The 27,252-nt window shown below is 40.0% G+C and overlaps 1 protein-coding gene across 8 annotated transcripts in view; it reads left to right on the forward strand.

Annotated features, from left to right (window-relative positions):
• Positions 1-27,252, forward strand: part of LOC122549819 (cytoplasmic dynein 1 intermediate chain 1) — a 271,821-nt gene that overhangs the window by 148,498 nt on the left and 96,071 nt on the right. For all 8 annotated transcript variants that reach the window (XM_043689901.1, XM_043689899.1, XM_043689900.1 and 5 more), the window contains exons 7-9: positions 624-710; positions 19,265-19,427; positions 23,520-23,619. In XM_043689901.1, coding sequence (XP_043545836.1) covers positions 624-710; positions 19,265-19,427; positions 23,520-23,619 — 350 coding nt within the window. The remainder of the gene's footprint in view (positions 1-623; positions 711-19,264; positions 19,428-23,519; positions 23,620-27,252) is intronic.

The following is a 27,252-nucleotide window of genomic DNA, read 5'->3' on the forward strand; positions in this document are numbered from 1 at the left end:
TTTTACTCAGCGAGTCGTGAGTTCATGGAATGCCCTGCCAGTAGCAGTGGTGAACTCTCTCTCATTATGGGCATTTAAGCGGGCATTGGATAGGCATATGGAGGATAGTGGGCTAGTGTAGGTTAGGTGGGCTTGGATCGGCGCAACATCGAGGGCCGAAGGGCCTGTACTGCGCTGTATTCTTCTATGTTCTGTGTTCTAATATAAACATGTTTTTGATCAATTTTGCCAGTCACTGTAATATTTAGTATGATTTTTAATTATTCAGAAGGATTTTGAATGGAATCTAGTTCATTGCCATTCTTATCTGACTCCAAACCTATCCACCCTGTTGACCAAATGCAAATCTGATTCTATTTTTTAAATATACTGACTTCTTTGAATTGAGTTCATGTTTGCATTTGCTAAAATTATTGCTAATTCTGTATTCACTTTCAGGTTTGTATTCTGGAGTTAATGCTTCCTCGCTTGTGTTTAGGTTGGCATGCTTTGAATGGGGAACCTTCACATTCTGCTCTGTGGTGACTCTGATTTCCTTGTATAGAATAGGAGAAAATTTGACATTTGATGGAGAATACATAAGCAGATTTAATTGGGATTTTTTCTCACTTCCTTTCCTGCAGAAGATGAAGATGACGAGATTCCTGAATTGAATCTAGGAACTGAATCTGAGCTGGAAAGCCAAGATCAGAAAACTGAAACGAAAGAAGGTAGATAATTACAATTCGTTCCATTTTTTTTTGTGAAATCCATTTGAACTATGTGAATTATTGTGTTTTTTATGCTATATTGTGCATCATTAAATTAATTGCATAACTGAAAGCTGCAGTCAAAAGTTCAGGAATTGATTTCGAGGTTAAACTGCCAGTGATGGGTTCATCATTGTGTAATCTGGTTGCTCTTTAATGTTTTTAACCTCCAGCCTTTCAAATCAGAGCTTCCTAGACCGTTACCATTGAAATTGCATATATCACTGAAATTCTTGAGTTGAAAGGGCTTATGGCATCAGTGTTGTTGAATGAGCAATGTGAGCCATATTGACAGTTTTATTTGCTTGAAATGTGTGCTTGAGAAAATTGTACTTTAATTTTGTCACCTTTTAAGTTTGAATGCTACTTTTGAAATATTTTTAGGAAGTAGTCAAATACTTAAATTTCATATCAATGGCTTGGTTGGAGGGACCAAATGAATGCTTGCTGATGATACTATGGTACGTGACTTTGTAAGTTGAGATAATGGCATGGCTTTGCAAAGGGAGGTTAAGTGAAGTGGTAAACATTTAGCAGTTGGGGTATACATGTATTAGTCCAGTTAGGCAAGAAGAATAGAAAGCAAGCAAGTTAATAAAAATGGATGGAAGTTGCAAAACTCTGAAATTCAGATATGATAAATGAATCAAATATTAGTATACAGTTACAGCAAGTGATTTGGAGGGTGAATTGAATGTTATCCCTCTGCTCCTTTTTGTGATAATACTGAACTAATTTTGGTCTGGACTCTGATTCATATGCTTTAAAAATACTGTACCTGAAATCCTACTGTTACCCTGTAAGTTGGGAGAGTCAACCTATGCTAGCATCTTGTGGCAGGGTTGCCATTTTCTAAGCTAATATCAAAACCTTGTGTGAATTGAGATTTCCCAACTCTGTTTCACAGCAAGAAACTTTTTTTAAAAATATTAGATTCCATGAGTAATTATCCATAATTCTTTGCTTCATGATAAAACATCCTCAGACCCACAGAAATTTTCAGGTCAAACCCTCAGCACTTCCCTCTAACTAGCACACCCTCTTCACTCCTAATGTCATTTTCCTTGCTCCCTGACCCAGCAGAAATGTACCAGCAACACTCGCTCTCCTGCCATTGACTGGACAGGAACTAGTGATTGCAGAAGGTAGTTAGGGAGTAAGGGTGTGGAAAGGAGTCAACACTGATTTGAGAAGAGTGAACACTGTCTATGAGGGGTTGTAGTGTTGGCAGGGAGTGATTGGTGGGTGAGAACTGTCCATGGTGAAGGATGATGGGATGAGTGAAGTCTGACAATGATGATGGTGGCGGGCTGCTTGTGGGTGAACACTGTCTAAGATTGAGAGGAGATGCAAGCACTGTCTGTCATGTGGGGTAGGAGTGGCAAATGTAAAAGGCACAGGGGCTGAACATTTCTGCGGCTGTTGGAGTGCTTTGACAGTCCAGCTGATTTGCTTTAAGTTTCTCTCCTTTTGACCTACTTTGAAAAACAGAGTAACAGTGCAAAAAAAGGACAAAAAGCCCAAAGCTGTATGCATTCAGACAGGGTACAACTGGAAATTGGAGGTTTAAATTTCACATGCAAATACTACAAATGTTCTGACGTGGAACTTTCTTCACCTTCCAAAGTGCATTAGTTATGTAAGTTGAGTCAGAGGCCGATCCCTATGCTGGAATATCTTGACCATATTTTATCTTTTTTAAATCTTAGATGACCTAGTTTAAAAATAATTAAATACATTTTCTAAATGTGTAAATCTGAGAATTTTAAGCGTTTGATAGCCTGAAATCATAGTTTCCATACTGTGTGGAAACAGGCCATTTGGCCCAACAAGTCCGCACCGACTCTTTGAACAGCATCCCTCCCCGACACCTCCCCCTTCCCCGTCCCCACATATCGCATGGCTAATTCAACCCAACCTACATATCCCTGGACACTATGGGCAATTTAACTTGGCCAATCCACCTAACTTGCACATGTTTGGACTATGGAGGGAACCCACGCAAACACGGAGAATGTGCAAACTCCACATAGACAGCCCCCCGAGGTTAGAATTGAGCGCAGTTCCCTGGTGCTGTGGGGCAGCAGTGCTAATCACTGAGCCACCGAGGAATCTTAACATTCCTCTATTCTGGTGAACCTCACTCATTGTGAAAGCTGCTTTTGTTTAATCCTCCAAAACTGTCTGCTCCTGCAATAGTTTCTGTGTGTCTGAATATTCATATGCATTGACTCTCAGTATTGGTGTCATGAAGACTATGTTGATCTTAACGACAACATGTTCAGGATTCAACATTTCTGGAAAACTTTACAACCATTACTTAAACTTTAAAATTGTTGTTATTATTACTATTACTACTACTTAATATAAAATTAGTAAATGATTATGGTTGTCATGGACCAATTGGACCAAAGGGTCTGATTCTGTGCTGTATGCTTCTGTTTGCTTACTAAAATGATCCTGAGGTTGGATGGAGGAAAATGAAGTATTTTCACACTTAAACCTTGAATCCCTTTTGCTATGGTTTTAGACTAGCTTTATGCATCACAATCATTTCCAAAAGAAAAGTTACTCTGACGTTAGTGCAAAAAGATGCTCCAAAAAAATCAGCTTAACTATGATATTCCCATCTCTTTAATGTCACCAGTTAACTGATGTAGTAACATCTTCTGACAGCAGGGGGCACTGCCTACACTATATAATGGTATTAGCAGTGTACAGAGGAACCTCAATTATCTGAATGCTACGGACAGGGAGTGTTTTGTTAGCTTAATCGCATGCCAAGCATCGGGACCTTGCGATTTTGCTGGATAATCGCATGCCAGATAATTGAGGTTCCTCTGTACATGCAGCCTATTGCTCAAGATGATTTTGCATTTATCTGCTGCTGATTCCTATCATTATAGAATTGTTATTGTGCAGAAGGTGGCCATTCTGCAATCATACCTGCACTGACTCTCCAAATGAGCAGTACTTTTCTCCCACCTTCTCCTTGTAGCCCTTCTAAATGCTTTACTTGAACCTGATTCCACCACTCAGGCAATGCATTCTATACCATGCTGACATGCTGCATGAAAAAGGATTTTCCTCTGTCACTTTTCCTGCTTTTACAAATTTGTGCACCTCATTTTCTCTTTTTATGAAAAAGGAACTGGATCTCACTAAGAGCCAAAAGGAACCAAATTAATAGTTATGGCTTTTTAATGTATTATGAGCAAATTGTAGTGGCAAATAAGTGAGTACGGTTGGGTGAGTATTTATACTATTCTTATAGGAATAAAAGAAGATAGGAACTTAACGCTTATAGTTTGTCAGATCCTTATTTGGGGTTTATAGTTTTAAGAGCAATAGTGCGGGGGTCCAGAGAAGAAGGGCCCTTAAAGTCATTAATATTATTTAAACTCTTAGAGTGTCCTTAAAAATAAATTAAAGGGTAAATCATGGAAGGAGAGCTCAAGGCTGTCATGTGCTCCTGCTACTCTGGGAAGTCAGACACTGTTCCAATGCTCAGTACCAGAACGTGTGCAGAAGCTTGAATTTTGGAGCTCGAGAACAGCTGAAGAGCATCTATGAGGTTGAGCATATATAGAGAGGTGTCATTCCAGATGAAGGGCTTTTGCTCGAAACGTCTATTTTCCTGCTCCTCAGATGCTGCCTGACCCGCTTTGCTCTAATCTTGACTCTGATCTCCAGCATCTGGAGTCCTCACTTTCGCCTATATAGAGAGGTGCGCAGGCAAAGATTCCACAGGCAGGGAGGAATGGATGACCACCGTGCAGAGAAAGTGAACTAGGCAGGCAGTGCAAGAAGCCACTGTGACAGTTCTCGACAAAACAAATGCCAGTTTGGATACTATTGGAAAAACTGGCCTCTTGGCAGAAAGTAGTAACAACCAATCTTGTTGCACTACAGTTAGCTCTGCTGCAGAGAGGTTGAATAAGTGTGAGAAGATGATAACAATAAGGTATTAAGTCGTAAAGAGAATAGACCAACATTTCTGTGGCTGCAAATGAGACGCCATAGGACCAGTAAAAGCTAGACAGATCGCATCTGGGCGGAACTGGAACAGATATCCTGGGGGAATAGTTACTAGTGAGGTTGGGAGGGGTTAAACTAAAAGTAGAGGAAATGGGAACCTAGACAGGCAAACAAAAGAGAGAGAAACAGAGGGAAAAATAAAAGACAGAAAAGAAAATTTGAAAAGTGGAGAATTCAAGAGCCAAGAAATCAAACAGAAACACAGCGCAAAATACCACGAATGGGACTAAGAATGTTGAGACAATCCTTAAAGCCTTGTGTCTTGAGGCATAGAGCACTCAATAATATGGGTGAATAAATATAAATGGGTCTGATATGTTTGGTATTATGGAGACATTACTGCTGGGTGATCAGGGATTGAAACTGAATATTCAGGGGTAAAAAAACTCCAAAGTAAATTAGCACAATTGCGAGGAAGAAAATGAGCTGCGTGAGTGGAATCTGTATGGGTGGAGCTTAGTAACATCAAATGGCTAAAAACAATAGTGAGGATTATATAGTGGCATTAACCAGGAAATTAGAGGTGCAAGCAATAAAGGTATGGTTACCACAATTGGTGACTTTAAACTGCATACAGATTAGGAAAATCCAATCCAATGCATAGAGGAGGAATTCCTCAATTACTCAGGAATGTGGACCATGAACATTGGTGTACTTACATTCCTTGATGTCAGATAAGCTGGAGAGAAAGACTTTGTTGAGTGTGTGGATTCTTCTCAGGATGAAGAACAGTAGAGGTCCTTGGCAGATTTGGGAGAATGTGACCCTAAGCTGGACAGGGCTGACTGCACAGAGAGTAGGTGGCAAACCTGGCTGCAAGCAGAGGATCTGGAGGGCCACATTCCTGATGAAGAGCTTATGCTCACATGTCGACTATCCTGCTCATCGGATGCTGCCTGACCAGCTTTTCCAGTCCCACGTTTTTTGACTGATCTCCAGCATTTGCAGTTCTTACTTTCTCCTGCATTTCAGAATCGGTACATTGAAGAACCAACGAGATCATGGCATCCTAGACTAGGTATTGTGCATTCAGAAAGGAATGAATCACAGTCTAACTATGTGAAGCCCCTTGGGGAAGAGTGACCATAGTATAGTAGAATTTTCCATTACAATGAGAGTGATGTACTTGATTTTGAGATGAAGAGCCTGAATCTAAGCAAAGGAAATTCTGATGGTATGAAGCGCAAACTGGTTATGATAAATTGGTAATGTTACTTAAAGGGATGATTGTGGATAGGTAATGGAAAATATTTAAAGAGTGCATAGAGTCAGAGTCATAAAATATCAATATCAGGTTCCCTGGCTTTTCCTTACCACCTTTCTTAAATAGTGGCGCCACATTAACCAGCCTCCAGTCTTCTGACACCTCACCTGTGACTGTCGATGATACAAATATCTCAGCAAGGGGCCCAGCTTCCCACAGCGTTTTAGGGTACACCTGATCAGATCCTGGGGATTTATCCGCTTTTCTGCATTTTTAAAATATCCAGCGCCACCACCTATGTGATATGGATATTTACCAAGGTGTCACCATCTATAGAGAAGCTGAACAATTGTTCAGTCCAGTCTGACACAAAAATAAAATTGGAAAGATAGTCTGGTCTTGGCTAACAAGGGAACTAAGGGGTAGTATAAGAAAGCGCATATAAATGGTCAAAAAAGACAAATCTGAGGATTGGAAGCAGTTTAGCTTTCAGCAAGGGAGGACAAAGGGATTGATTTAAGAAGAGGAAAATAGAGCACGAGAGTAAACTTGTGGGAAATGTACAGTGTGACTGTGTAAAATTATCAATAGGAATGTGAAAAGGAAAGGATTGGTGAAGAAAGGCGTAGGACCTTTACAATCAAAACAGATGTAGTTATAATGAGGAATGAAGAGACTAATTATATAATAAATAAATAAAAAAACAAAAGAACTGTGGATGATGTATATCAGAGACAAAAGCAGAAGTTGCTGGAAAAGCTCAGCAGGTCCAGCTGAATCTGACGAGAAATCAATTAACATTAATTTCTCTTTACAAATGCTACCAGACCTTCTGAGCAATCTGTACTTAATTGTATACTTTGATTCTGTCTTCACAAATCAGGATACAGTGTCCCAAAAATGTTGGGGAACATAGAGTCTAGTGTGAGAGAGAAACTGAAGAAAATCAGTATTAATAGAGAAGTTATGTTAGGAAAATTGATGGGATTAAATGTTGATAGATACAAGGGTTCAATTCATCTACATCCTAGAGTTTTTAAGGAAGTGGCCCTGGAAATATTGGATGTATTGTGTGTAACTTTTCAAGATTCTATAGATTCTGGAACAATTCTTATGAATTGGAGTTTAACTGATGTAACTCCACTATTTAAAAAAAGATACAGAGAAAACTAAATTATAGACTGTTGTGGAGAAAATATAGAGAACCACCAGGAGACACAGAGTTCTTCAAGAAGTAGGTCATTTATTTACAAACAAAAAACCGTGACACTGAGAAAGCAGATTTCGAATGCCCACAAATCTCAGGGTCCGTGGATTTTTATTTTTTTTAATCATGTTTCTGTTAGCTAATCAGCATGCCCAATTATATTCATCAAACTACCTCACTGTAGCTACACAATAAACCAGTGATGTTAGTTCCTATTATCTCTTTAGTTGTACATTCTACTTAATGCTATTCTAATATCTTGGTTAGATATTTATTGCTAACTCTGCTACAGTGATCTTTCCATTCCAGACTAACCTGTCATGATAGATATTTAGCTATTCCATCTATTATAATAGTCTCCTGTCTCAAGCTGACTCTACTAACTATTAATTAGATATTTTAATGTTATGTCCCAAATATTTATGGTCCCAATCCTGTCATAACAACACTTAACAGAGAAACTTGCTTTATTACTTGTGTTATCTCATCTCATCATAGTGACCTTTCAGCCTTAACCTTACTCTGCTAATTGGTATAAGAGCATTCCACTATGGTTATCCCATCCTGCCTTCCACAGACCACAGATTGCCAGTGGTCTTCATGCTTTAAACATTCCCATGCTTTCTTGTTCTTTATTTTCCATAAGACCAGTTAGCCTGACATTGGTAGTGGGGAATATGCTAAAACATTTAAGGCAGAGTACATGACAAAACAGTGAAATGATCATACAGAGTCAGCATGGATTTACAAAAGGCAAATCTACTGGAATTTTTCAAGAATGTAACTAGTGGAACCGATAAGGCGGAGCCAATGGTTGGGTTCATTTGGACTTTCAGAAGGTTTTCAATAAGGTCTCACTTCAGAGATTATCATGTAAGATTAAAGCACATGGGATTGGGAGCAGTGCATAGAGAACAAAGCAAAAGTGGAGACTGCAGTTGTTGGAGATTAGAGTTGAGAGTGTGGTGCTGGAAAAGCACAGCAGGCCAGGCAGCATCCAAGGAGCAGGAAAATCGACATTTCGGGCAAAAGCCCTTCATTAGGATAGAGAATTAGCTGGCAGACGGGAGTTGGCTAGTATAACTAAACCATTCTTTTTCTGAGCAGGCAATGACTAATGGGGCATCACAATGATAACCACGGGTATTTGCAGTGTGCATTAATGATTTTAGTTGAGGGAACTAAATATAGTATCTCCAAGTTTACAGATGAGACAAAGCTGGGTGAGGAGGATACAGAGATGCTTCATTGTGACTTGGATAAGTTGAGTGAGTGACAAAATGCATGGCAGATGAAATATAATATGGATAAATGTGAGGTTATCCACTTTGGGGACAAAATCAGGAAGGCAGATTGTTATCTGAACAGCGAGTAGATTGGGGAAGGGGAAGATGCAGTGAGACTTGTATGTTTTTGTACACCAGTCGCTGAAAGTAAACATGTAGGAGCAGAATGTCCTGAAGAAGAGAAATGGTATTTTGGCCTTAATTGGAAGGTTTCAAATACAGGAGCGGGGATAGGATAAGACCTTTGGTGAGACCATACCCTGGAGTATTTTGTGCAGTTTTGTTCTCCTTATTGGAGGAAAGATGTTCTGGCTATGAAAGGAGTGCAACTAAAGTTTAACCGGACTGATTTTGAGAAGACAGGACTGGTGTATAAAGAGACTAGATTGGTTAGGACCATATTTGTGGAGTTTAGAAAAATGAGGGGGCAATCTCGTAGAAATCTATAAAATTCTCACAGGATTGGCAAGGGCGAACGAAGGAAGGATGTTCATGATTTCAGGGAGCCCAGTACAAGGGGTCATAATCTAAAGATATGGGATAAACAATTTAGGACTGAGGTGAGAAGTTTTTTTCACCCAGAGAATGGTGAGCCTCTGGAATTCTCTTCAATAGAAAGCAGTTGAAACAGCTTCATCTTTACCTTAGGGTGGCTTGAATTGAGGCCTTCAATAGGTCATAAGATGATTGTTGCCATATAAATAATATTTAGTGTTACAAGAAAAAGGCAGGCAATTCGCTTGAAGCCAAAATGTTTGGAGAGCTGGTACAGGCATGATGGGCTGAATGGCAGCCTCCTGCTCTGTAACAATTCTATGATTCTACAAGACTGAGATATCAAAGTATTAATACACTTCGACATCTGTCTCAGCAAGAACCCACTCTTCATCTTGTATTTTATGAGCTAATATAGGAAAGCACTCAGACCATACACTATATTGATGGTGGTATTGACCAAGAAGCAGCATCATGTATGCTTATTGGCCAATATAATTATTGGCACCCACAATGCTCTTTTTTGGGAGCCTCAAAAATTTGCAGTATTTATTAATTACTTACCTTTGTCTCATCAGCAATTTAGACATGTTGCTGTTGTAAGAAATGTAATTCGAAGCATAAAATTGGAATTATTGGTAGATTAAGACAAAGTGTAAAGCTGTGTCAAAAGGATTTTGTTTTAGGCGAAGCTAGGTCATCCATTTTAGATCTAAAAAGAATATATCACCGTTTTATAAGAATGAAATACTGCAACCAGGGAAGGTCTCAGTAGTCTTTTTTTTGGTGGTAAGGTGTTTAGGGGCTTCGTGCATATTGGATTAAAATGTCTGAAACAGGTTTTAATAAAAAATCTAAATGGCTGGTAGAATGTAGAAACTGGATGATTAAAATACTAGGGAGTGGGAGGATACATTAAAACTTACAAAACCCTGGTTTGTGCCTGGACTATTATGCTCAGTTCTGAACACCACGTTGTAGGAAGGATATATTGTCCTTGCAAGGAGTGCAATGAGCATCAAGTTAATTTACTAGCATGGCACTTGAACTGCAAGGAGTAAATTATGAAAAGCGATTCTATAAACTATGGTTATATTCCCTGGAGTTAGGTGATTTGGGGCAAAGGTTTCATGGTATTCAAAGGAATACTGTCTCTATTTGTCCAACCAACTGCAACTTGTTGTAAAATGTAGTCCTGTAGATCAAAGTAATTCTGTGTAATGAGCATGAAAGAAACTTGGAACCCTTTTCAGCAGTGGGCAGGTGATGCTAGGCCAGATTTAATATTCAGCCTGAGATTGGTAGATTCCTATTTGCCAATGACATTAGGGGATTTGGGACAAATTTGGTATATAGGATGACAACTAAAGTTGCTGGACATGCTGATCAGATCATGTAGTATCTATGCATGGAGACAGAGTTAACATTTGATGTATATGAGTTTTCATGAGAGAATGTGGAGTTGGGTTGTAAGTTTTTTTTTCTCTCTCTCCCTCTCTCTTCCACCTCATATGTTAAATCTTATTACACTACATTTCATTCTGGTACATTTTAGTCTGATACTAATAGTGAGAAGTCTGTAGGGTGATTTGATATGTTTTATAATGCCTGCTATTGAGCTCTGTGTGATTAATGCTAGTAGAATATAAATGTAAAGTTTATGTTCCATGTAAATGTGTTTCCATATGTATAAATTGGAATGGATTGTTTCACTAAACAATGAAGAGAAATACAGACAGATTACTGATACAAAAATTCTCTCTTTCAAGCTGACTGGGTTATATTTCTATATTAAATTTTGTTTTGGATTATTGAGTAATTTTATAATGGCACTTATAATTACCTGCACTGTATGTAAACAAGTTCAACACATCACTGGAGCTCCATTAAACATCAAAGGTGAGGGAGATAATCACAGTGTTCTGCTGTGGAATAAATAACAGTCCAAGGAAATGCTGCTTTGTCAGATAGTGGTTGATCGGGACGTGATGTTTTGTCTGAGTGTTTCTCAGTAACCTACTTTGATCAGCTATTTGTGCATCTGCTGGCTTCTCTTTCTCAACCAAAGAAGGGACAGTCATGAAATGAAGATCAAAGTGCACACAAGAGTGATAATTATTGAGGGAAAAAGAATACAAGATTGCATAGAAAGCGTAAAGATTGTGATTGTAGTGCTAAAGGACTTTACAATACTCCCAGCATGCAGCATTTTTGAATGCTGTTCATTCTTCTTCCTGACAAGTCAGCTGTTATGCTTTATCTGGTATTTAATAAGTAGAAATATGTTTCATTTTAACTAATTCTAGGAATCGATCAATATTTACCATGTAATCAACAAATAACCTGCCTTCTGGTCATATTGTAAAGGGATTCTTCTATATTGAACTTAAGAATCCATTGTTTATTGTTTCTCAGCAAGATGAATGAGGGGAAGGTACTTTATTTTTGATGACATTTTCAGCCATAGTAAGCATTAGGTAAAAGGCACTTGAAAGTAAAACATCTATTCTAAAGACAGCTATTAAATCTTCTGATAAGTACAGCAAATGGAGATATCTTGTAAAAATTACCTTGGGGATGTTTCTTTTAAACCACTATTTTAGGTTTTGTAAATAACTGAAGTTGACAAATAATTGCAAATATTTTTTGTAATGTTCAGTAAAATAATATGTGAAAAAACTGGTTGTGATAGTAATGGACTCTACACACTCACTGCTGAATAGGAGATTTTTTTCTGAATAACTTAATCATATATTTTCACTAATACTTAAAGATTTCATGCTGTACTTAGAACAAAGAACAGTACAGCACAGGAACAAGCCCTTTGGCCTCCAAGCCAGTGCCGACACATTTAGTCCTTCCATACTAAAACTGTCTTCACTTACAGGATCCCTCTATTCCCTTCACATTCATGTACTCATAGAATCATAGAGATGTACAGCACAGAAACAGACCCTTCAGTCCAACTCATCAATGCCAACCAGATATCCCAATTTGACATGGTCCCCATTTGCTAGCACTTGGCCCATATCCCTCTAAACCCTTCCTATTCATATACCCATCCAGATGCCTCCATCACTTCCTCTGGTAGCTCATTCCATACACGCACCACCCTCTGTGCGAACAAGTTGCCCCTTCGGTCCCTTTTAACTTTTCTCCCCTCACCCTAAACCGTTGCTCTCTAGTTCGGGACTCCCCAAACCCATGGAAAAGATATTATCTATTTACCCTATCCATACCCTTCATGATTTTATAAACTTCTATAAGGTCATCCCTCAGCTTCTGATGCTTCTGGGAAAACAACCCCAAACTGGCAAATAGGACTAAATGAAGTGCTGGCAAATGGGACTAAATTAGTTCAGATATCTGGTCGGCATGGACAAGTTGGACCAAAGGGTCTGTTTCCGTGCTGTACATCTCGATGACTCGATGACTCTATGACTCTATTATCCCAGTTTGGTTCAGGACAAAGGGTTAACTGTACATATGTTTCAGTTATAGCTACTGATTCTGTGCAATGGGAAATCAGATCAGATGGGACAGAGAACTGATGGAAGAAGGGTCTGGTAAAGCACTGTTCTTCATATGCAAATATATATAGTTTATAGGCAAGATGTATTCACAGTTTCTGCTGGCTGTGTTCACCTTTTGTATACCTTTAGTTCTTGGAGGCGCCAAATGATATTCATAAATTAGTTAAACCCCAGAGTTCAAATGTGATCTTCTATCACAGCACCATATGGAATAGATATTTTTGTAACTGGAGTCTGCAGTAGCAAGAGGTCTGGATTTTGACATTTATCATTAATTTCTAGACCAGAAAATCTCAGAAATATATCAAATGAGTCAAGAATGTAACTGCAGTATTATAACTAGTTGTAAATTCAGGGTGATGTACTGAAGTAGCCTATCTCTCTTCCTCTAATTACAATGGGCAGAATTTAGTATCGGTGATGTGGGTTGAGTTCACAGTTGACAGAAGTAGTGTGAAAACTCGCCAAAGGGCTCCTGAAGCTACTTCAATACAATCAAGCATTCAAGTGAGCAGCATCAGCCTCCCCAGGAATTTAGTTCCCAGTAGGTGCCACGGAAAGCTGCATGTTAGTCAGACACTGGCTGCCTGAGGTTACAGATAGTGACACCAGGAGTGATTGCTGCTGTCAGTGTTTCAGCAAGGCCTTCACCAGGAGTCATCACTGCATCCTGGAGACTGGTGAGTGTGGGCAGGTTGAGATTATGAGGTGCAGCTCACCAGCAAGGTGGGAGAGGGGAGATCAGCTGAAAAAAATATAAAAAAAACAAACTATTCAGCCTCTCCCTATAGCTCAAACCCTCCTATCCTGGCAACATCCTTTGTAAATCTTTTCTCAACTCTTCCAAGTTTCACAACATCCTTCTGTTAGAAGGGAGACCAGAATTGCACACAGTATTCCAAAAGTGGCCTAACAAATTTTCTGTTCAACAGCTACATGACCTCCCAACTCCTATTCTTGATACTCAATAAAAGAAAGCATACCAAGCGCTGCCTTCATTATCCTGTCTATTGCAACTCAATTTTCAAGGAACTGTAAACCTGCATTCCAAAGTTTTTGTTCAGCAACATTCTGCAGGACCTTACCATTAACTGTGTAAGTCCTGCCCTGATTTGCCTTTCCAAAATGCAGTATCTCAAATTTATTTAAATTAAACTCTATCTGTCATTCCTCAGGCAATTGGCCCATCTGATCAAAATCCCATTGTACTCTAAGGTAACCTTCTTTGCTGTCCACTACACCTCCAATTTTGGCATCAGCTGCAAACTTACTAACTATACCTCCTCTGTTCACATCCAAATAATTTAAATAATGATGAGAAACAGTCATCCAGATGCTTCTTGAATGCTGCTGTTGTATCTGCTTTCACCACTACCTCTGGCAGTGCATTCTAGGCATTTACCACCCTTTGTGTGAAAAACCTGCCTCACACATCTCTTTTGAACTCAGCATCCCTGCCAAGTGTGGCCTAACTAAAGTTCTATAAAGCTACTGCATAACTTGACTATTCTTATACTCAATGCCCCTTCTAATGAAAGCAAACATTCCATAGGCCTTTTTTACAACCTTACCTACCCTGCGCTGCCACCTTCAGTGATCCATGGGCCTGCACGTCCAGATCCCTCTGCATATCAATACTGCTAAGGGTTCTGCCATTCACTGTATAATCTCCACCTGTACTTGATCTTAGAATGCATCCATTCCAATTTGTCAGGATTAAGTGAATTGGCCATGCTAAATTGCCCATAGTGTTCAGGGATGTGTAGGTTAGTCAGGGTAAATGTAGAGAAATAGGATAGGGGAATGGTCTAGGTGAGTTGCACTTCGGAGGGTCAGTGGAGACTTTGGGCCAAATGGCCTATTTCCACGTTGTAGGGATTCTATTATGAGTAAACTCCATCTGCCATCTTTCTGCCCATGCCTCCAACTGATCTATATTCAGCTGTAACCTCTGACAATTTCCACATTGACCACAACTCTTCCAATCTTACTAATTTAATCAGCAGACATCACAGCACTGATCCCTGTGGAGCACCACCAGTCACAACCACCATTCCAAAAAGCCTCTTTCCACCGCTACCTTCTGACACCAATGACTCAACCTGTTCTGTATCCATCTTGCCAGTTCACCACTGATACCGTGTGACTTCACCTTTTGTGTATCAGTCTGCCATGAGGGACCATGTCAAAGGCTTTTCTGAAGTCCCGCTTTCCCTCATCAATCATATTCGTCATGTCCTCAAAAACTCAATCAAGTTATTGAGGTGCCGCCTCCCTCACAAGACCATGATGTGTGTTTCGCTAATAAGTCCTATTTGCTTCTAAATGCAGATGAATCCTGTCCCTGAGAATCTTTTCCAATAATTTTCCTACTGCTGACGTGATGCTCACAGGCCTGGAATTTCTTGGATTATACCTGCTATCCTCCTTAAACAATGGGACAACATTGGCTACTCTCCAGCCCTCTGGGACCTCACCTGTAGCCAGAGAGGATACAAAGATGACCGTCAATGCTCCAGCAATTTGTTCTCTTGCCTTCCTCAATATTAGTTTAGATGATTAGATTCCCTACAGTGTGGAAACAGGCCCTTCAGCCCAACAAGTCCACACCGACCCTCCGAAGAGCAAGCCACCCAGACCCATTGTCCTACATTTATCCTTGATTAATGCACCTAACACTATGGGTAATTTAGCATGGCCAATTCACCTGACCTCCACATCTTTAGACTAGGAGGAAACCGGAGCACCCGAAGGAAACCCATGCAGACACTGGGAGAATGTGCAAACTCCACAGACAGTTGCCCGAGGTGAGAATTGAACCTGGGTCCCTGGAGCTGTGAGGCAGCAGTGCTAACCACTGAGCCACCGTGCTGCCCCCAGTTCACAGAACCAGGGGACCTATCTACCTTAATCCTTTTTAAGACTCACAACACTTCTTCCTTTTTAATAGCAACTTGGCTTAGAAATTTGAAGAAGGGCTTATGCCCGAAACGTCGATTCTCCTGTTCCCTGGATGCTGCCTGACCTGCTGCGCTTTTCCAGCAACACATTTCCAGCTCTGATCTCCAGCATCTGCAGACCTCACTTTCTCCCCTTAGAAATTTGACACTCCCTTCCCTGAGCTCATCCTATACTAATTTCTTCTGTTTGAATACCAATACAAAGTATTAGTTTAGGACCTCACCAATCTCTTCTGACTCCAAACATAGATTCCCTCCTTTGCTCTTGAGCAGACCAACCCTTTCACTGGCTACTCTCTTGCATTTTATAGATATATAAAAAAAATTGGCTCTTAGTCTCTTAAAGAATATTAATTTTGTTTTCAGATCAGAAGAATTTCAACAGGACAAGATCTTTAATACTGCTCAAAAAATAACACGGTTGATTACAGAGCAAGTTTAATTCCTTTCTTAGGAAGGTTCAGGCAGCTTAGTAGTCCAGTTATCTCCTTTGAAATGTCCAAACCAGGAGAATTTGATTCAAAGTCTGCAACTTCTTGGAGTTGAGCAAGTTCAGACTTCTAAATTTGTGAGATGTTATTCTGTCAGATCTGGAAAGGAACTAACCAAATTGTTTCCACATTTCATAACAAAGAAACGGTAGGTGCGAGTAGAAACTTGGAGTAAAGATAGGTAGTTGGTTTCTCTGGACTTAAGTTTCTATAATAGTGTTGGGAAAACAGGTTGGAATCTGTTTTGCTGTTGTTTAAGATCATTTTAACCGTCTTCTATATCCGAATAGTTCTGTTTTCTTTCATGTAATAAGTTTCTGTTCTGTTGTTTGAGAAAATCTGCAGCCTCATGAATATTATCACAATCCTGATGCGAGAAGTATGCTGATAATTAAACCTTACTGCTCCACTAGCTGTCACAAGTGTATGAATCACCAAGATGAATAATTTTCTTGAGTTTGTTTCATTTGCCCTGGATAGCAGACAATCATCTGATTTCATCAATCAATAAACTTTTTAACTTATTATTAATTTACAATTATACGCAAGCTTGTATTTTAACAAGGGTCTAAACCGATTAGTAACTACTATGCAAACTTGAACTATATCCCCATTAAATACAAAAATACAAACAGTCACATGTAGGACAGACAAAACCGTTTTGCAGAAATGAGTGGAAAATGTAAGCCAAAAGGGTGGAATAAGATGACTTACTCAGTTATGTTACTTCTCAAATTATCATTCATGACTTTTGCGTCTGAACCGTGAGAGTGAATAATCAGACATTGTCCCATCAAAGGCCATTTAAAACTCAGGAGTGAAAGTTTAGTTTGACTGTTCTACTCTGTCCCTAGATTGGGATGATGAACTCAATTTGTGCTCCACTATCATGTAGTATAAAAATGTAAGGAAAGTAGAATAATATTATAAGAACAGCAAAGATACTGGTGACTGTGTGGAGTTTGCACATTCTCTCTGTGTCTGCGTGGGTTTCCTCCGGGTGCTCCGGTCTCCTCCCACAGTCCAAGGATGTGCAAGTTAGGTGAATTGACCATGCTAAATTACCCATTACAGTTAGATGCATTAGTCAAGGGTAATTATGGGGAATGGGTCTGGGTGGGTTACTCTTCGGAGGGTCGGTGTGGACTTGTTGGGCCGAAGGGCCTATTTCCATACTGTAGGGAATCTAATCTAATCTAATCTAAACGTTTCTGTTTGTGCTGATTCGTGGAAGATTTTGTGTTAGTGATCTTGCAAGTGATTATAGCAACATGAACTGAAACTTCATTTTAGACAACTAGCACAAATGCCAGCATTCTTTGAATCTAGATCGTCTGTTGCACCCAGAGTAGCAACGCCAAGCCACTAATTTTAACACTGTTGTTCGGAGTGCTCTCACTTTTGTACTTTAGTAGATAGTTAAATGTTTCCAACACGTGACTAAACTATATATTGAAATTATAAAAGTTTAGTGTGATGTATCTGAAATTATATATTGAAAACGACCTGGGCTCTTTGTTAAGTCTCTCATCTTTTAGAATGACCTTGTTGATTTCAGTTCTTGCATATATAAATTGCAAAACGTTTTAAAAAAAGTTGCATGTAACTTTTAAAAAAGTTTTGCAATTTACATATGGAAGAACTGAAAGCAACATGGTCATTCTAAAAGATGAGAGACTTAACAGCCCAGGTCGTTTTTAATATATAATTTCAGTTACATCACACTAAACTTTTGCTATAAATTCTGTGTCTTACGATCTCATACTCCACAACCACCTGACGAATGAGCAGCACTCCGAAAAGTAGTGCTTCCAAATAAATCTGTTGGACTATAACCTGGCGTTGTGTGATTGTTAACTTTATATTATTAGAGGTTTTGAACACAAAAATAAGAATGCTATGCTTCAGTTATAAGAGGTGTTGGTGAGACCACGTCTTGAATACTGTGTGCAGTTTGTCTCCGTACTTAAGGATGTGAATGTGTTGAGGATGATTCTGAGGAGGATTACTAGATTGATGGCTGGAATGAACAAGTTTCTTATGAAGATAGATTTCACGGCTGGGCTTGTTTTCGCTCGAGTTTAGAAGACTGAGGTAGCTTGGTTGAGGTGCAAATGTTGTTGAATATGTTGACAAGATGGATGAGAGAGGATTTTCCCTCTTGTAGGTGAGTGTAGAACTAGAAATCTTTTTAAATTTTGGGGTTGCCCTTTTAGGACTGAGAAAAGCGGATTTTTTTTTTTGCTGACTGTTGGTCACTTTGAAACTCTAGGTCATTGAATATTTTTAAGGTGAAGGCAGATTCTTATTAGGCAAGAAAATTATAGCTTATCGGGGGTAAATGGAAGAATGGAATTCAAAATGCAAACTGAATAGCCATGATCTTATTGAATGTCAGATTATGTTTAAAAGGCTGAATTGCCGAAGTTTTTCTTATCTTGTGGGTTTTCTTGTATATTCTTATGTTTAATTATTGAAATTAATGATCTTATAAATCTGTACTTAGCAGAAATCTGTATAGAAGTTAATTTCAACAAGAAAAGGGTCTACATTTTAAGTACTTGCCTATCAAGGGAATTTAAGAAGTAAAAATCCAATTTCCTGAAGGTACTTTAACAGTCTTCTATAATTTGAAAATCGGTATTTCCATCCTATAATCAGTTATGTAAGTTCATTCTTAAGACTGTAGGACTGCATTGACTTGCATGGGCAATTTTGGAAGATTTAAGAATCTAAATTAAAGGTTTCATTTGTGCTATCATTTGGTCTTTGCAGTTTCTACCTGTAATCTATATAAATACAAAGCAGCGCACATGCTGATTCTTTTTTTTTTGGTAGATAATACCAGCTGTTTCAGCAATGCATTCTGTCATAGGATACTATTCAGAGACCTTTTGAACAAATCCAGATGAAAGACTGCATTGTTGCGCTGTAGCTGTAATTTTTTTCAAAAGTTGGAAAAGGATAATATGCATATTATACAATGTATATTTCTTACCAAAAGTGTGCAGTAATTATACACCAGCCTTTCAGTTTTGTAATCTGCTCTACTATTCTTAGTAATGATTTTCTTTTGAGGAAGAAGCACTTTATATTCTGATCAGTTTTCACTCGCAGTACATATTTTACGATTATGCCTTAGCAAGATATTGAGCTTTGGGAGTCATCTGTATTAATACTGAAAGGTGATTAATACTGTTTCTTTTGCAGTCATTTCAATATCTACTGTATTCTAGTAAAGAAGAAATTGAATGTTAATCTTTTTGAATACTTCTGAGCTTTTAGCCCTTTTTCTTTTAAGCTGCTCCTAGAGAACTCACTGAAGAGGAGAAGCAGCAAATACTTCATTCAGAAGAATTTTTGATTTTCTTCGACCATAACATACGAATCATTGAACGTGCTCTTGCTGAAGATTCTAGCCTCTTCTTTGATTATGGTGGCAAGGAGTTGGATGAAAAAGAAGGGTATGTTTATCATATTTTGAAATAATTTGGGTAACCTGGTCGGCATGGACCGAAGGGTCTGTTTCTGCACTCTAAGACTCTGCCTGTTGGAGGAACTGTCATGTAATCAAATCGTATGCTGTGCAAATGGTATAACTCTTACAAAGGAAACTGTCATTTTGCAAAATACCATCTCAAATTAGCTTTATTTCATTTGTCCTTGGAATAAGTGTGTTGCTGGTAAGGCCAGTATTTGTTGTCTATCCCTACATGCTCTGAAGAGGATAGTGTTCAGCTGCCTCCTTGAACTGCTACAATCCTTGGCATCTGGTACACCTACAGTGCTATTACGAGGGGAGTTCCAAGATTTTGATTCAATGACAATGAAGGTTAGCATTTAGATAGGGAGGGGGCAGAGTGGAGTGGAGAGATCTTGCAACATTGGTGTTCACTGGCACCTACTACCTTTGTTCCAGTTGGTCTAGATGGTGATAAGTGTTTGGAAGATGCTGTCAAAAGAAGCTTGATGAATTTCCCCAGTGTATTTTGTGGATGGTACACATTGTTGCTTCTGTGTCCCAGTGGTGGAGAAAGTGAATGTTTATGCTGAAGGAAAGTAAACAGATCAAACGGGTTTTTTTTGTCCTAGATGTTCTATATAAAAAATTGTACTTATTCGGGTTGTTGGCATATCTAGCACAAAGCAAGATATGTTTCTATTGGCAGCCTTGGTCCCAGGTGGTGGCTACAGGAGTCCATCATGGTGATATCCTCTGTCCAATTAACTGCTTCCTCATTGGCTTTCCCTCCATCATAATGTCAGAATGGATAAATAATGGTAATTGCAATGTCCAGTACATTTGCAACTCCTCTGGTATTAAAGTGCATACCCAAATGCAACAATGGCTGGACAACTTTCATATTTGATTGATCAGTAATATTCAAGAGCCACACAAGAGCCTTGCTACAAACACCTTTCCTTCATATTGATTTATATTGCTGTTGCTGAATTTCCCCCTCATTGACTTTCTGGGGATTACCATTGAACTGAAACTTAACTGGACCACACGTGGCTTTGTGTGTGGGAAGTCATATGTCACAAACTTGATTGAGATACTAGAAGAAGTAACAAAGAGGGTTGATGAGGGCAGAGCAGTAGCCATGATCTATATGGACTTGAGTAAGGTGTTCAACAAGGTTAGATATCATGGAATACAGGGAGAACTAGCCATTTGGATACAGAACTGGCTTGAAGGTAAAAGTCAGATGGTGGTGGTGGTGGAGGATTGCTTTTCAGACTGGAGGCCTGTGACCAGTGGTGTACCACAAGGATCGGTACTGGGTTCACTGCTTTTCAATATTTATGTAAGTGATTTAGATGTAAACATAGGAGGTATAGTTAATATGTTTGCAGATGACACCAAAATTGGAGGTGTAGTGGACAGTGAAGAAGGCTACCTCAAATTACAAAAGGATCTTGATAGATGGGCCAATGGGAATGGCAGATGGAGTTTAATTTAGATGAATGTGAGGTGCAGCATTTTGGGAAAGCAAATCAGGGTAGAATTTGTATACTTAATGGTAAGGTCCTGGGGAGTGTTGCTGAACAAAGAGACCTTGAAGTGCAGGTTCATAGCTCCTTGAAAGTAGAATCACAAGCAAGTAGGATAGTGAAGAAGGCGTTTGGTATGCTTTCCTTTATTGGTCAGAGTATTGAGTACAGGAGTTGGGAGGTCATGTTGCAGCTGTGCAGGACATTGGTTAGGCTGCTTTTGGAATATTGCATGCAATTGTGGTCTCCTTCCTATCAGAACGATGTTGTGAAACTTGAAAGAGATCAGAAAAGATTTACAAGGATGTTGCCAGGATTAGAGCATTTGGGCGATAGGGAGAGGCTAAACCGGCTGGGACTGTTTTCCCTGGAGGGCTGAGGGGTGACCTTATCAAAGTTTATAAAATCATGAGGGGCATGGATACGATAAACAGACAAGGTCTTTTCCCTGGGGTGTGGGAGTCCAGAACTAGAGGGCATCTATTCAGGGTGAGAGGGGAAAGATATAAAAGGGACCGAAGGGGCAACTATTTCACGCAGAGGGTGGTGCATGTATGGAATGAGCTGCCTGAGGAAGTGATGGAGGCTGGTTCAATTACAGCATTTAAAAGGCATCTGGATGGGTATATGAATAGGAAGGATATGGGCCAAGTGTTGGCAAATGGGTCTAGAGTAGGTTAGGATATCCAGGTGGCATGGGCGAGTTGGACCGAATGGTCTGTTCCTGTACAGTATATCTCTGACTCTGTCAATACAGTGCCTGTAAGAGCAAGTCAGAGGTTGGAAATTGATGCAAAAGTAATTCAAGTCCATTTGTCTCAATGCCTATCCACTGTCTGTACAACAAAAGATCAAGAGATGCAATTCAACAATTCACCAATGTTCCCTCAGTGGCACCTTCCAAACAAAAACCTGAGGTGGTTCTCTATTATCAAAAGACATAGAGGAGATGCTTAGGAGCTCCACTATCTACAAACTTTCCTCCGGGCTACACACCATGTTGACTTGGAACTGTACCGCGATCACTTTACTGTTGCTTAGGCAAAATCCTGCAACTCACTCTTTAACATCCCTATACCACAAAGACTGCAGTGATTTAAGAAGGCAGCCCCCACCACCACTTTCATGAGGGAGCAAATGGGGATGGGCAACAAACGCAGACCTCGCCAGTTACCTGCAAAACCTATGAAAGAATAACAAAGTAGTTAGTGTTCCTCCGATTCCTATGGAATTCAATTTTGCTCAGGGTTCTTTGATAACACACTGTGCCTAATGCTGCCTTATTGCCAAGGGCAGTCACTGTCAGCTCACCTCTTGAATTTGGTTATTGAAAGTCCCCGTGCGTACAAAATATGTATATTTTGCATGAAAATGATAAGACCATGTCATTTTGTACGTCTCCTTGGAAGCATAGAATCCCTACAATGCAGTCAGAGAGACCATTTGGCCCATCGATCAACCCTCTGAAGAGCATTCCACCTTATCCCTGTAACCCCACAAAGACCATAGTTAACTCCCCTAGCCTGCACATCACTGGGCAATTTACCATACACTAATCTGCACATCATTAAACTGCGGGAGGAAACCTAAGCACCTGTTTGAGACCCACACAGGGTCTAGATTAGAGTGGTGCTGCAAAAGCACAGCAGGTCAGGCAGCATCCGAGGAGCAGGAAAATCGAAGTTTCGGGCAAAAGTCCTTTATCAGGAATATTCTTGACGAAGCTGTATTCCTGATGAAGGATTTTTGCCCCAAAACGTCGATTTTCCTGCTCCTTGGATGCTGCCTGACCTGCTGTGCTTTTCCAGCACCACTCTAATCTCGAATCTGGTTTCCAACATCTGCAGTCCTTGTTTTTACCTAGTTGATTGAAACCCATACAGACATGGGGAGAATGTGCAAACTTCGCACACAGTTGCCAAAACTGGAATTGAACCCAAGTCCCTGACACCGAGAGGCAGCAGTGCTAACCACTGTGCGCCTATGTCACCCTAGGTTTACAGTTTTTCAAGTTGTTGCGTAGAGAGATGTAGTTCGATGAATTTCTTATAGGAATAAGTTTGAAACCATGAATCTTATTAAATTTTGTATGTGAAAGTGTGTGCAAACTATCAAAATGTCAGCTATTACAATTTATATCATTTTTCTAAGTGCAACAATGTGCATATAGTATGAAACTATCCAGGAATATAGATCTTTTGTGAACCCCTTGGAAAATCTCTAGTTTAGTTTAGATGATTTTACCTTAGTAGATATTGCGAGCATTGCGTTAGTCTCAGCAGCTCGGAACAGGGAGGTCTATCAATTGGGTCATTTGCTCTCTAGGTCCATCTTTTAAACACCCAGATTGAGGATTGTGTCAGATCTGTCAGAAAAGATAAATAGGCTGTTGGCATTCACACTTGAGGCTCAGTCATGAGTGGTCAATAAAACAACAGTTTATCTTGGATTACAAGGTAACAAACTACTGGGGGATTCCATATCACCTTGAATATAATGAAAACCTTTCTGGTTATTGTGGGTTAACATTTTATCATGTTAATATTTTTCATTTTGTGCAGGGACTTCCAAGCTGGGCTCAACCTTGCTTTCAACCGTCAGTTTTATGACGAGCACTGGTCGAAACATAGAGTCGTAACCTGTTTGGATTGGTCACTTCAGGTAAATGTGAACTGTAAAAGTACTTCTTAAAAAATCATTGATATTATGGGCTTTATTAGCTGTGTCAACACTTATTACTCAAACCTAATTGCTCTCATGAAAGTGGTGGTAAACTGCTTCTTTCTGAGCCACTATGTAGGTGGGTCCACAGTGTTAGTGGGGTTCTACTGGGTTTTCACCCAGTAACAGTGAAGGACAATAATACATTTCCAATGCCAACTGATCAGTGAAGTGAAGGGGAACTTGCAGATAATAATTCCATTTATTTGCTATCATTGACGTTCTCAATGTAAATAGTCAAGTGTTTGGAAGGCGCTGTGAGAGGAGCCTTGGTGAATTCCTGCAGTGCATCTTGTGGATAGTGCGCACTGTTGCTACTGAATGTTAATGGAGGACATTTGTGGGATGCAGGGCTAGTCAAATGAGCTGCCTTGTCCTGAATAATGTCAAGCTTCTGGAATATAGTTAAGGTTGCACCCGACCAGGCACATGAGCAGTATTTCCAAGTTTGGATGATAAGGAGTTGGAAGGGAACATGCGGGGTGGGGAGGGAGGGGGTTTAGTGGAGGTGGTGTATTGATGTACTAGCTGCCCTTGACCTTCTATATGGAAGTAGTCATGCTTTTGGAAATGTCTGTCTAAGGGTCTTTCGCAAATTTCTAGCACTGTAATCGTAAACACAGCTGTTCCTGAGCGTCAGTGGTGAAGTGACTGAATGTTTATGGATGTGGTGCCAAGTGGGCTGCATTGAGTTGGATGTGTCAAGCATCTTGTATTGTTGGAGCTGCACCCATTCAGGCAAATGGGGAGTTTTCCATCACACTCCTGACTTATGCCTTGCGGGCAGTGGACAGGCTTTGGGGAGTCAAGAAGTGAGTTATTCGCTACAATATTCTTAGTGTCTAACTTGTTCTTATAGCCACTGTGTTTATATGGCTGGTCCAGTTCAGTTTCTAGTCAACAGCAATCCTTTGTGCCAATGATCAAACTCTGGCTGATTTTTCATTGGTTTTATTTTTATTTCTTCAGTTTTTATTGTACAGATCTCATCTGCACTGGAAGACATCCCAATGATCCACATAAATGAAGCCCTCCCTCCTACACCAGCTCTGTAGCCATGTATTTAACTGTACTATCTTCCTATTCCTCGTCTCACTGGCATGTAGCACAGGAAATAATGCTAAAATTACAACTCTTGCAATCCTGCTTTATAAATTCCTACCTAACTTCCTGTACTCCCTTTTGCAGGAGCTCATCTCTCTTTCTGCCAATGTCATTGGTACCAATATGGACTGCAACCTCTGACTGCTCACCTTTCCCCTTCAGAATGTCCTGTGGCCATGCAGAGACATCCTCATCCTGATGCTAGGGAGGCAGCACCTCATCCTGGACTTTCACTTGCAGTCACAGAAATGCCTATCTTTGCCCCTGACTATAGAGTCCCCTGTCAGTACTGCTCTACTAGACTTCGACCCTCCCTACTGTACAACAATGCTGGTCATGGTGCCATTGATCTGACTGCTACTGCTTTCCCTTGAGAGGCCATCCCAACAGTATCCAAAACATTACATCTGTTTGACAGGGGAATGACCACAAGGGACTCCTGCATTCCCGACACATGCATGCTTATCTTCCTAGTGGTCCAAATCTTTTCTGTGGAATAAATCTGGCCAGTTGTGTTATTTTCTTTAATTTCTCTTTTAACTGTGTTTGCTTGTCCCTAGTATGAATGGGTGCTGGAAGCAAATACAGAGGAACCTCGATTATCCAAACAAGATGGGCGGGCAGTATTTCATTCAGATAATTGATTATTCGGTGAAATAATTCAATGCCTCTCCTCTAGGGCTTGGAGTTTTCTGAAGTTTCATTTTTCCTTGCTCTGCCTGCCTTGCTCCCTCCCTCTCCTTCATGATTTGTTTCTGACAGACACATGCTTGTGTGTAAGGGACCTGCAGCATTGCTGAAGCCTCCCCCACCCCCGAGCCAGACCGGACACTAACAGCAAGGCTGCTGCTGCCTTTGGGGAATGAGTCTCAAAATAGTGCACACGCACACAACCTTTCACTGCAACTTTTTGACAAGTTCCACTTTTGCCCTGTACAGGACAATGTTGGAGAGGTTATCTGGGGAAGGGGAGTTTAGGGTATACCCCTATGTAGAACTCTAAGGGAAGTATGGGGAGAGAGAGGGAGGACGAACAGTTAGTCATTTGGTGACCGTGCCTGGGCTCCCACCGGTGTTCAGGACTGTTCTCGGTATTTCAGTAAGCTGAGTTAATTTTTGATCATTGTAAACAAAAGATACGTTCAGTGTTGGAAACACTTGTTTGATGGAATGTGTCTATTGGGATGTTGAGAACTACTTAGGAAAATCTGAAATTTGGATAATTGAGATTCAGATACTTGAGTTTCCTTTGCATTTTGGGTTTAACGCTTAGACAAAAATCAGTTACCTTGTCATTCAATTTCCCCTCTGCTAAAGTTATTGTGAATTTAATAAATAGTTAGGTGTTTTGTTTGAGATACAAAACCATTATCTGTAATTAATTGTTTGTAATGTCTGTGATTGGTTATTTGACAATTTAGTTAGGAACCATTGAAGTAACTATTGGGGGTTTTCATTTTAATACTATGTTGTGAAAATAGTTGTAGAAAGCTGATTTAGTTCGGCTTTTCGTCTCTGTTGTAACACTAGAATCATACAATCCCTATTGTGTGGAAGCAGGTCATTCGGCCCATCGAACCCACATCAATCCTCCGAAGAGCATCCTGCCAGACCACTTCTTACCCTATCCCTTAACGTCCATTTCCCATGGCTAATCTAAATAGTCTGCATGTCTTTGGGCTGTGGGAGGAAACTGGAGTACCCAGAGAAACCCACGCAGATATGGGGAGAACGTACAGACTCCACACACAGTTGCCTGACGATGGGATTGAATCCAGGCCACTGGCACTGTGCGTCAGCAGTGTTAGCCATTGAGCTACCATGCTGTCCTTGGTGTGATTCCACCAATGGAAAGTATTCCCCTGATTCCCATTGACTCCAGTATTGTGAGGTCTCCTTGACTCTATATTCATTCAATATGGCTTTGGTATCAAGGACGGTCAATCTCATCTTACCTCTGGAATTCAGCTCTTTTGTCCCTATTTGGTCTTTAATGTTGACCAAACTACAGTAAAGTCAGGAGTTAAGTGGCCCTGGTATAACCTAAATTGAGCATCATTGAGCAGATTATTGCTACGTAACTGCTGCTTGAAAATATTGTCAATAACACTATCTATCATTTCTCTGATGATCTCGAGTAGACTGGGATAGTTATTGTTTGGGTTGGTTTGTAAATTTGTTGTGCTTCTCTTGGACAGATCAGTACTATTGTCAGAATATTGTCAGGGCTTATTGTCTTTGTTGTATCTAGTGTCTCCACCCATTTTTTGATATTGCATTGAATTAATTGGATTAGGTGAAGACTTGATTGAACTAGGAAGCCAAAACATCATGAACTGCCATTTCCACCACCTCCCGCAGGATGCCACCACCAAATACATATTCCCCTCCTTCCCTTGCCAGTTTTTCGCAGAGACCATTTTCTCCTGGACACCCTTGGTTCACTCCTCCTCCACTCCCAAAGGTTCC

The sequence above is a fragment of the Chiloscyllium plagiosum genome, chromosome 5, assembly GCF_004010195.1.
Source record: "Chiloscyllium plagiosum isolate BGI_BamShark_2017 chromosome 5, ASM401019v2, whole genome shotgun sequence".
Taxonomy (NCBI): domain Eukaryota; kingdom Metazoa; phylum Chordata; class Chondrichthyes; order Orectolobiformes; family Hemiscylliidae; genus Chiloscyllium; species Chiloscyllium plagiosum.